We start from the raw sequence: 12119 nt of genomic DNA, 5'->3' as shown, positions 1-12119 counted from the left end.
AAGGAAAGGGTCCAGTTTCAATTTTCTGTATATTGCTAGCCAGTTATCCCAGCACCATTTATTAAATAGGGAATTCTTTCCCCATTGCTTGTTTTTGTAAGGTTAGTCAAAGATCAGATGGTTGTAGGTATGTGGTCTTATTACTAGGTTCTCTATTCTGGTCCATTGGTCTATGTGCCTGTTCTTGTACCAGTACCATGCTGTTTTGGTTACTGTAGCCTTTTAGTATAGTTTGAAGTCAAGTAGCATAATGCCTCCAGCTTTGTTATTTGTCTTAGGATTGTCTTGGCTATTCTGGCTCTCTTTTGGTTCCAAATGAATTTTAAAATAGTTTTTTCTAATTCTGTGAGGAATGTCAATAGTAGTTTAATGGGAATAATGTTGAATCTATAAGTTGTTTTGGGGAGTATGGCCATTTTCATGATATTGATTCTTCATATCCATGAGTATGGAATGTTTTTCCATTTCTTTGTGTCATCTCTGATTTCTTTAAGCAGTTGTTTGTAGTTCTCCTTGAAGAGGTCCTTCACATCCATTGTTAGCTGTATTCCTAGGTATTTTATTCTTTTTGTGGCAATTGTGAGTGGGAGTTCATTCATGATTTGGCTCTCTGCTTAACTGTTGTTGGTGTATAGGAATGCTAGCAATTTTTGCACATTGATTTCATATCCTGAGACTTTGCTGAAGTTGCTTATCAGCTTAGGAAGCTAATGGACTGAGAAAATGGGGTTTTCTAGATATAGAATCATGTCATCTGCAAACAAAGATAGTTGGACTTCCTCGCTTCCTATTTGAAAACAATTTATTTCTTTCTCTTGTCTGATTGCCCTGGCCAGAACTTCCAGTGCTGTGTTGAATAGGAGTGGTGAGAGAGGGCATCCTTGTCTTGTGCTGCTTTTTAGTAGGAATGCTTCTAGCTTTTGCCTATTTAGTATGATATTGGCAGTGGGTTTGTCATATATGGCTCTTATTATTTTGAGGTATGTACCTTTAATACCTAGTTTATTGAAAGTTTTTAATATGAAGGAATGTTGAATTTTATTGAAGGCCTTTTCTGCATCTTTTTAGATAATCATGTGGTTTTGTCTTTAGATCTGCTTATATGATTAATCACATGTTTTGATTTGCATATGTTGAACCAAAGTTGCATCCCAGGAATGAAACCTACTTGATGGTGGTGGATAAGCTTTTTGATGTGCTGCTGGATTCAGTTTGCCAGTATTTTATTGAGGATTATTGCATCAGTGTTCATCAACAATATTGGCCTGAAGTTTTATTTTTTTGTTGTATCTTTTCCAGATTTTGGTATCAGGATGATGCTGGCCTCATAGAATGAGTTAGGGAGGAGTCCCTCCTTTTCAGTTTCTCTGGAATAGTTTCAATAGAAATGGTACCAGCTCTTCTTTGTACCTCTGGTAGAATTCAGCTGTAAATATCCTTGGTCCTGGGCTTTTGGTTGGTTGGTAGGCTATTTATTGTTGTCTCAATTTCAGAACTTGTTATTGGTCTATTTAGGGATTCAGTTTCTTCCTGGTTCAGTCTTTGCAGGGTGTATGTCTCCAGGAATTTATCCATTTCTTCTAGATTTTCTAGTTTATGTGCATAGAGGTGTTTATAGTATTCTCTGATCATTGTTTGTATTTCTGTGGGGTCAATGGTGATATCTCCCTTATCATTTCAGATTGTGTTTATTTGATTCTTCTCTCATTTCTTCTGCATTAGTCTAGCTAATGGTTGATTTAAAAAGAAATTTTTAAAAAAACAGCTCCTAAATTTGTTTATTTTTAAAGGGTTTTTCATGTTTCTGCCTCCTTCAGTTCATCTTTGTTCTTGTCTTCTGCTAGCTTTGGGGTTTGTTTGCTCTTGGTTCTCTAGTTCTTTTAGTTGAGATGTTAGGTTGTTAACTTGAAATCTTTCTAGCTTTTTAATGTGGGCATTTAATGCTATAAATTTCCCTCTTAACACTGCTTTAGCTGCATCCCAGAGATTTTGGTATGTTGTCTCTTTGCTCTCCTTAATTTCAAAGAACCGCTTGATTCCTGCCTTAATTTTACTATTTACCCAAGAGATTCAGGAGCATGCTGTTCAGTTTCCATGTAGTTGTGTGGTTTTGAGTGAATTTCTTAATCTTGAGTTGTAATTTGATTGTGCTGTGGTCTGAGAGACTGTTATTATTTCACGTCTAATATTGTCATTGGGGTGTTAAAGTCTCCCACTGTTATTGTATGAGAGTCTAAATCTCTTTGAAGGTCTCTAAGAACTTGCTTTATGAATCTGGGTGCCCACATGTTGTGTGCATATGTATTTAGGATAGTTAGCTCTTCTTGTTGAATTGAACTCTTTACCATTATGTAATGTCCTTCTTTATCTTTTTTGGTATTTGTTGGTTTAAAGTCTATTTTGTCAGAAACTAGGAGTGCAACCCCTGCTTTATTCTATTTTCCATTTGCTTGGTAAATTTTCCTGCATCCCTTTATTTTGAGCCTATATGTGTCTTTGCATGTGAGATGGGTCTCTTGAAGACAGCATACCAATGGGTCTTGGTTCTTTATCCAGCTTGCCACTTTGTGTCTTTTAATTGGGGCATTTAGCCCATTTACATTTAAGGTTAGTACTGTTATGTGTGGGTTTGATTCTGTCATCACAATGCTAGCTGGTTATTTTTCAGACTTGTTTATGTGATTGCTTCCTAGTGTTACTGGTCTGTATAGTTCAATGTGTTTTTGTAGGGGCTGGTAATGGTTTTTCCTTTCTATATTCAGTGTTTCCTTCAGGAACTCTGGCAAGGCAGGCCTGGTGATAACTAATTCCCTCAGCATTCGCTGTCTGAATTGGATCTTATTTCTCCTTTGCTTATGAAGCTTACTTTGGCTGGATATGAAATTCTGGGTTGGAAATTCTTTTCTTGGGAGTGTTGAATATTGGCCCCGAATCTTGTCTAGCTTATAGCGTTTCTGCTGAGAGGTCCACTTTAGTCTGATGGGCTTCCCTTTATAGGTGTCCTGGCCTTTCTCTGTGGCTGCCCTTAACATTTTTTCTTTCATTTTGACCCTGGAAATTTTGATGATTGTGTGTCTTGGGGATGATCTTTTCATTGATTATCTTGCTGGGGTCCTCTGCATTTCCTGAATTTGAGTGTTAGCCTGTCTTACTAGGTTGGGGAAATTCTCCTGGATAATATTCTGAAGTATGTTTTCCAGCTTGGTTCTATTCTCCCCATCTCTTTCAGGTACCCCCATTAGCTGTAGATTCAGTCTCTTTACATAATTCTATATTTCTCAGAGGTTTTGTTCATTCCTTTTCTTTCTTTTGTCTCTATTCTTGTCTGCCTGTCTTATTTCAGAAATATACTCTTCAAGGTCTGAGATTCTTTTCTCTGCTTGGTCTATTTTGCTATTAATACTTGTGATTGCATTGTGAATTCCTTGTTGTGTGTGTTTCAGCTCCAGCTGGTTGGTTATGTTCCTGTCTAAACTGGCTATTTTGGCTGTCAGCTCCTGTATTGTTTTATCGTGATTATTTACTTATTTGTCAATGGTTACCACATGTTCCTTTAGTTTAGCAAAGTTTTTTTATTACCCACCATCTGAAGCCTACTTCTGTCATTTCAGCTGTCCCAGCCTCAGCCCAGTTCTGAGCTCTTGCTGGGAAGGTTTGTAGTCATTTGAAGGAGAAGGGGCACTCTAGCTTTTTGAGTTTTCAGGGGTTTTGCACTGATTCTTTCTCATTTTTGTGGGCTTAACTACCTTCAATCTTTGAGGTTGCTGACTTTTGGATGGGGTTTTTATGGGTTTGTTATTGTTTTTTGTTTTATATTTGTTCTTCTTTTAATAATTTGTCCACTCTGCTGTAGGGCTGCTGCGGTTTTTTTGGGGTCCACTCCAGACCCTAGTTGTCTTGGTTTTTCCCATACCTGGAGGTATAAGCAGTGAAAGTTGGGAAACAGCAAAGATGGCAGCCTGCCTCTTTCTCTGGAAACTTCATCCCAGGGGAGTACTGACCTGTTGCCAGCCTGAATGTGCCTGTAGGTGGTGGCTGGAGACCCTGGTTGGGAGGTCTCACCCAGTCAGGAGGAAAGGCATCAAGGGCACACTTAAAGAAGCAGTCTGGCTGCCTTTTGGTAAGGCAGCTGTGCTGCATCCCTTCAGCCCCAATTAATTTGGGCTTTCCAAGCCCCACAGGCTGGACCAGCTGAGAAGCCTGAATGGCCAAAATGGCAGCCTGTCCATTTCACCCAGGGAGAATATGAACAGGGGTGAACAGAGACGCCAGCTAGGAGGACCCACCCTGCAAGGAAGAATGGATTGTGGTCCCACTTAAAGAAGCAGTCTGGCCATGCCTCGACAAAATAGCTATGTCATGGTGAGGAACTGCCTCTGCCCTGTCAGCTTGGACTCTCCAAAGTCCACAGGCTAGAATGCCAGCCCAGGGGGGAGCCCCTCCCCTCCTCTGAGCACTCCATCCCAGGGAGAGATCAGAGCTCTGTCCCTAATATGTGCCAACAGATGTGGCTGGAGGGTCCAGCTGGGAGGTCCCACCTAGTGCGGAGGAATGGATGGCAGCCCTGCTTAAAGGAGCAGTCTGGCCAGCACAGTGGCTCATGCCTGTAATCCCAGCATTTGGGAGGCCAAGGTGGGCGGATCACTTGAGGTCAGGAGTTCCAAGACGAGTGTGGCCAACATGATGAAACCCTGTCTGTACTAAAAATACAAAAATTAGCCAGGCATGGTAGGGCACCCCTGTAATCCCAGCTACTCTGGAGTCTGAAACAGGAGAATTGCTTGAACCTGGGAGGCGGAAGTTGCAGTGAGCAGGGATTGCACCACAGCACTCCAGCCTGGGCAGCAGAGCAAGACTCCGTGTCAAAAAAAAAAAAAAAAAAAAAAAAAAAAAAAGAAAGAAAGAAAGAAAAAAATCTGTCTGACCACAATCTGGCAAAGCCCCTGTGTTGTGCTGTTGGGGGGACCCTTCCTTCACTGGACCATTTGGACTCTCCAAAGCCCACAGGCTGGAATGACTGAGTTGACCAAACTGTAGAGATGGTGACCCCCACTCCCACCGGGACTCCATCCAGTCTCAGGCAGGCTCTACCCTGTTGCTGGTGGCTGACTGGAATTCCAAGCCAGTGGGCCTCATCTTGTGACGTGCCATAGAAATGGGGCCCACAAAATGGCACTGCTTAGCTCCCTGGATTCTGCCCTTTTCCTAGAGGTATGTGCGGACCTCCCACCTTGCGTAAATAGCAGGCACATTTGTTGGGGGATCCTGGGGCTGGAGTATGCAAAGCTCCTGGGTCTCTGTGCATGCCTGAGCGGCTGCTCTGCCAAGACTCCACATAGGTCTGTGTGTTGGATCCAAGGCCCTGGTGGCATGGACTCATGAGGGGATCTCCTGATCTGAGAGTTGCAAAGATCCATGGAAGAAGTGTGGTTTTCCAGGATCACACAGTCACTCACTTCTTCCCTTGGCTGGGAGGCAGGGGGGTTCCCTTGGCTTTGTGTTGCTCCTGGGTGGACTGTCACCCCACCCTGCTTTTCTTTATTCTCCATGTGTTGTTTTCCTAATCAATCCCAGTGGGAGAACCCGGATATTTTAGCTGAAGGTACCGTATTCATTTGCCCCTTTCGTTCCTCTCCGTAAGTGCCAGGGACTGCAACTGATTATATTTGGCCATCTTGGCCCCTCCATATGCTTATTTCTTCAGGACTGACTTTTGAACTAGTTTTCAGGGCCTTCCATGACCAGGGGCCTGCTTCCATTTTCAGTTACATCAACCCTGCATCATTCCCAACAATACTCCAGTTAAACGTTTGACTTTGTCCTTCTTTGAGCAGACCCCTTCCTTTTTCACCTCCATACCTTTGCTTTTGGAGTTCACTCTTGGACAATGCCTGCCTTTCATGGTTCTATTTGTGTTCCAAGATCAATTCAAGTGCAGCTTCCTCAATGACCTCCTCTAAGTTCCTCTAGAATGTTGTACAGCACAATTGCACCTAGCCCATTCTGTTTTGTTTTCTTCTTATTCTCTGGGAGAGGCAGGGAATACTGTGAGTCATAAACATAGTAATGGTAATTGGGACCTAGTGATGGTGGAAATGGGTAAAATCACCTTGAGATGGACTGGAGTAAGAAGAAAGCCTAGGGAAGAACTCTGGGGGAGACCAACATTTCATATCTGGAAAGAGATGAGATCCAGGAGAGCTAGGAGGAAAATCTGAAGAAAGTAGAGTTGCAGACACCAAAGGAGGAGTGGGTAGTATGTCAAATACTGTTGAGAAGTCAAATAAGATGAGAACTCAAAAGCGACTGGGAAGTTGCCAGTGAACTGAGACAAGCGGTAAGGGTACAATCCAGAGTGAAATAATGTATTCACTATAATTCAGGTAAATCCCAAAATCTTGGTAGCTTAACATAATAAAAGCATTACTTTTCACTCATAATACAGACCAATGTTAGTTCTCCTGTAAGTTTAAATTGAAGGCCAAGCTTCCTTCTGTTTTTTTTTTAAACAGCTTTATTGAGATATAATCCATATACTATACAATTCATTTAAAGTGTACATTTCCATGGTTTTTAGTATATTCACAGAGTTGTGATCCATCACTGCAATAAATTTTAGAGCATTTTATTACCCCAAAAAGAAACCCTGCACCCCCTTTTCTCACCCTCCAAATCTCCTCACTCCCTACAACTACTAATCTACTTTCTTTCTCTATAAATTTACTTATTCTGGACATTTCATATGAATGCAATCACATAATATGTGGTCCTTTGTGACTGTCTTATTTCACTGTTTCAAATATTTAGCTTTGTTGTAACACATATCAGTACTTCATTCCATGTATGGATATATTACATTTTTATTTATCCATTTATCAGTTGATGGATGTTAGATTGTTTCTGCCTTTTCTGGCCATTATGAATAATGCTCTTATGAACATTCATATACAAGTTTTTTGTGTGGACATATACTTTCATTTCTCTTTGGTAGATATCTAGCAGTGGAATTACTGGGTCATATGATAACTCTATGTTTAAATGTTTAAGGAGCTGCCAGGCTTTTGTCCAAAGCAGTTACAACATTTTTCATTCCCACCAGCAGTGCATAAAGGTTCCAATTTCTCTAAATCTTTGCCAGAACTTGTTTTTATCTGACTTTTTGATTATAGCCATCCTAGTGGGTATGAAGTGGTATCTCACAGTAGTTTTGATTTGCATTTTTTGGTGAATAATGACGTTGGGCATATTTTCATGTGCATTTTGGCCATTTGTAAATTGCCTTTGGAAATCTATCTATTGAAGTTCTTTGCCCATTTTTAATTGGCTTGCCTTTTATGATTGAGTCATAATAGTTTTTTATATATTCTAGATATGAGTCCCTTATCAGATATATGATTTGCAAATATTTTCTTCTGTTCTATTGATTGTGCTTTCACTTTCTTTATGGTATTCTCTGAAGCACAAAAGCACAGTATATTAATTTTTCTTTTGTTGCTTCTGTTTTTGGTGTCATATCTGTGAAACGATTGTCTAATCCAAGGTCATGAAAATTTACTTCTATCTATTCTTCTAGAGTTTTATGATTTTAGCTCTTATATTTAGGCTACTGACCCATTTGAAGGAAATTGTAAAATGTGACATGAGGTAGGGGTTTAATTTCATTATTTTGCTTGTGGTTATCCAGTTCACTTTTCCTCTGCTTCTCATGTTCCAAAATATAACTTGCCACATCTCAGACTGCATCCCCCTTTTAAAAAGATGTAGCATGATATAGTGTAAAACACATGAAATAGACATGCATTCAAATTCAGGTCAAATAATTTCTAACCATCTAGTTATATCATCTAGGGTCCTAGCAGGAAAAAAGTGACACACTCAAAGGTTGTGACTGAAGAGAGTTTAAAGAAGGGGCTAATTACAGATGTGTAAAGATGGCCAAGAAAACCAACAAATGATGCCAAAGCCTTAACATTAGGGAGGTGTTACTACCCCTAGACCTGAAGACCAAGAGGAAGGAACAGCATTCTTGAAGCCTGCTAAGAGCTGGAACTTCAGAAGCAGCAGGGGGTATAAATAGCTCAACATCCCCTTCATCCCAACCCTCAGGCTTCCTATTGGCTAAAAACAACCAGGAACCAGAGGGACAGAAATCCTGGGTATGCCTTCTATATAGGTCAGCCTCTCAGAGCATAGGAGAGGGCAGAGAAAGGAATGGATCCAAGCAGGCAAAGAGAGAAAACCACTACAGTGACCTTGGACAAGTAGCTTAATCTATTGTCCCTAGACCCTAAGTTCCATGTGTAAAATGCCTGGCACCCAGCAGAAGATGTTGCTGCTACTAGCAGTGCTCTGGAGGTACAGAACATTTCCTAATTTACGCCACTCCTTATCTTCTTTCTCAGTGCTCTGGACAACCATTCAGAAGTAAACTGGTGAAGCTTTTACACTTTTCCGCTATCTGAAATTGTATCAAACAACTACGTGTACAACTTATTAAGGAACTAATTCCTGTAAAAATAGAGTTGGTGATCATAAAATAAATTTTTAAAAACAAGAATCATATGAGAGATAATGAAGTAGTTGTTGTTTTAAGTTACTAAAAAAAGGGGGGAAACCCATAGATCATATCCTTCCTCTGCTTAAAGCCCTCCAATATCTTCTAATCTCACTCAGAATAAAAGCCCTATGAGATCCTACATGATCTGCCCCTACTCCCCATGTCACTGATCTCCTATTTCTTAACTCATTCACTTTGCCCAGACACAATGGCCTGCTTATGATACCTGGGAATCAGGGCAGCTCCCACCTCTGAGCCTTTGCACTATATGTTTCCTCTGCATGGCGTGCTTTTCCTCTGGATATCTTCATGAGTCACTCTCTCACCTGCTTCAAGTGTTAAATGTAGGTTACTTTCTCAATGAGGCCTATACGGACTCCCCTGTTTAAAATTGCAAACTCATCTCCACCCTGACCCAGAACTTGTGTTTCCCTTACCCTACTCTACTTTTTTCCATAGCACTTAACATCTTCTAACATACTCTATACTTTACTTATTTACTATATATATTGTTTGTATATTGTGTTCCCTCCACTAGAGTATAAGCAGAGACTTTGTTACCTGTTTCATTCACTAATATATCCCAAGTGTGTAGAAAAGGGCCTAACACATATTAGGTTCTCAATAAATAACAGATGAATGAATATGGATAAAGAATAAAATCAATTCTGATTCATAAAGAATTAGGAAAATCTAAAATGTTTTATCCATTGGTGTTCTCCCACAGTCCTAAAGCCACAGGTCCCTCAAAGCTTTGGATAAATGAAACTAGTTATTGCTAACAAAAGGACCAGATCTCACTAAGATATTCTGAAATAAAGCCCTTCTGTATGGCAAGGGAAAACAAAGCTCTTGAACACTGTTGTCATGGTGATCCCAGGTCGTCTCATCTACGGGAGAGAAAGCTCAGCAAGATTGCCAGTGTAGCCTTTAGGCCATCTGGATAAACATCAGGCAGAAGGCAGGCATTCATCCAGGGGTCCAGGAGTGACTCTCAGGTTTTGTTCTTCTTGAGAGGAAGTGAAGAGAGAAGAAAGGGAAAGAATACAGTGGGCTGCCACTATGGGAAGCCTTGTAGGATAGTCCATTATGGCAATCTGCACAGCCTGCTTGGTGGAATTGGCAGAAGTGATCTCTTACATTGCTCCACTTAGTGGCAAAAAAAAAAAAAAAAAAAAAAATACTGATTCTTATGGGAAATATAAAGCTCAGAAGTCAAGTTGTATCCAAGGCTCAAAATTACCTGTCTTTGTCTTGCTAAAGGAGAGGATGTAAACAGCAATGGACAGGGAATAATAGATGATTTTCAGATTTGTTGATATTGGTGGGCCCAATTAGAGAGCTGTATACATCAGATTATCTGATAAAATCTGTGAAATTGAAAAAGTTCCCTGAGAGAATGAATCAGAAATTAAAACGATGACTTGTATAATCTTCTCTGCATTGAAACAGGAAAACCAACTGAGATTCTGTTGCTAAGATATTGCTGGGTCATTTTTTAAAATAGCTAGCTGAAGATAGATAGGTCTGTAAAACACTGATTAATTGGGCCATAACAGTAATTAGCCTTTTACTTCAGGTGGCCTGTCTTTCCAGCATAGCCCTGGAAACAGATTATTTTTGTGCTAATGAGATATGTGTTTCTCAAGCAATGACAAAACATCTCCCCTAATGGAATTTTGTTTTATCCCTCCTCTCTCTGTCCATCTGTCTGTCCGTGTGTGTGCCTCCCTGGCTCTCCTTCGCTCTGTGGGACGACAGAACCATCTGCTGCAGAATCCCAGGGGAAAGGCAGCATCTCCGAGGATGAGCTGATCATCGCCATCAAAGAAGCAAAGGGATTATCATATGAAACCACCGAGAGCCCACGGCCGGTGGGCCAGCTGGCCGACAGGCCCGAGGTCAAGGCCAGGTCCGGACCACCAACCATCCCCAGCCCGCTGGACCACGAGGCTAGCAGCGCAGAATCGGGGGATTCAGAGATCGAGCTGGTGTCCGAGGACCCCATGGCCGCGGAGGACGCGCTGCCCTCGGGCTACGTGAGCTTTGGCCACGTGGGCGGCCCACCGCCCTCGCCCGCCTCGCCATCCATCCAGTACAGCATCCTGAGGGAGGAGCGCGAGGCCGAGCTGGACAGCGAGCTCATCATCGAGTCGTGCGATGCCTCCTCGGCCTCGGAGGAGAGCCCCAAGCGGGAGCAGGACTCACCCCCGATGAAGCCCGGCGCCCTGGACGCCATCCGGGAGGAGACAGGGGTCCGGGCCGAGGAGCGCGCGCCCAGCCGGCGGGGCCTGGCGGAGCCGGGTTCTTTCCTGGACTACCCCTCAGCTGAGCCCCAGCCTGTCCCCGAGCTGCCCCCTGGAGACGGAGTCCTGGAACCTGAGACGCCCATGTTGCCACGGAAGCCTGAGGAAGATGCAAGTTCCAGCCAAAGTCCTGTGGCCACAAAGGGCTCTGGGCCTCTAGGTCCTGGCCCTCTGCCCCCACTGCTGTTCCTCAATAGGCAAAAAGGTAAAGGATCCGACTGCAACAGGGATGCTTGGTTAGTGTCCTCCCTCTGGGTGCTCTGAGCATTCAGCAGGGGTGGTTCTGGCTCAGCCCCGGAGTCATCCCTATGCTGATCAAACAGTTGACCAGAGAAGAGTTCCAAAGGGGATGGGAGGAGATGAGAGAATTCAGATTTGCAGCTGGGACAGAAGTCGGTGGCAGAACCACATGCTCAGGGCGACTCAGGACTGGCTGAACCGAGCCTCCCTAATAATGAGCGGTTTTGTGTTCACTCCAGGATCTCCTGAATGGAGTACATGCGCCTGTCTTTCCATTCCAGGACTGGATTTCCTTCCCCAGGAAAGCGATGCTTTTCTTGTTATTGTCCAGGCTCCACTCCAGTCCCCCTGCTCAGTCTCTGTAGGTGCTGGAACCCACCACTAGCATGTTCTATTTTGCCAGTCAGGCCTGTTTCTTAAGTGTGCAAAGTGGAGCTCAGCTCCATCCTTTCTCTTACCCAAGGGCAAGGGATTTGGACCTTGATAAGGTTTTTGTGTCCCAGTGAGTCAGGCAAGACAGAGACCACAGTTGGGTCCAGAGTTTTCTCTTGTCCCTAAGCAAGACTGAAGGTGATTCATTCATTTTTAAAGTCTCTTTTACTTAGAATGAATTTAATGTGGTCATTATGTTCTCCCTATGAAAAATTTTGAGGTGAGTCTTCAAATGCAAGAAAAAATGGAAGTCATTATTTGTTTTCCAGACACTATATGTGTACAAGAGATTCTTCCCCAAAAATCGTTCACCACACCTGATTGCAGTTGTCTTATGGAATTCAAGAAAGAAATTAGAGTCACATGACTAAGTGAGGTCCTGCTCTTTCTATTTTTGTTAATGGGTGAGGTTAGAGAACTTCTACCCAGTTCCTGGGGAGAGAACACTCAGGTAGGACTTTAAAACAAACCCTAACAACTGTATTCAAGGTCCCTCCCACCCCTCTCTTCTACTTTTCAGCTGAGCTGGGGCTCAGCTGAGGGGTAGTGCTTCCTTTAGAAGTGCTTTATTTGCCTTCGCCTTT

General features: G+C 42.5%; 1 protein-coding gene across 1 annotated transcript in view; it reads left to right on the top strand.

Annotated features, from left to right (window-relative positions):
• Positions 1–12119, top strand: part of RTN1 (reticulon 1) — a 280842-nt gene that overhangs the window by 134348 nt on the left and 134375 nt on the right. The window contains exon 3 of the mRNA XM_005561388.5: positions 10319–11068. Coding sequence (XP_005561445.3) covers positions 10319–11068 — 750 coding nt within the window. The remainder of the gene's footprint in view (positions 1–10318; positions 11069–12119) is intronic.

This window comes from Macaca fascicularis, chromosome 7 (genome assembly GCF_037993035.2).
Source record: "Macaca fascicularis isolate 582-1 chromosome 7, T2T-MFA8v1.1".
Taxonomy (NCBI): domain Eukaryota; kingdom Metazoa; phylum Chordata; class Mammalia; order Primates; family Cercopithecidae; genus Macaca; species Macaca fascicularis.
The sequence above is the reverse complement of the archived record's forward strand: the minus strand, read 5'-3'. Positions and strand labels throughout refer to the sequence as shown.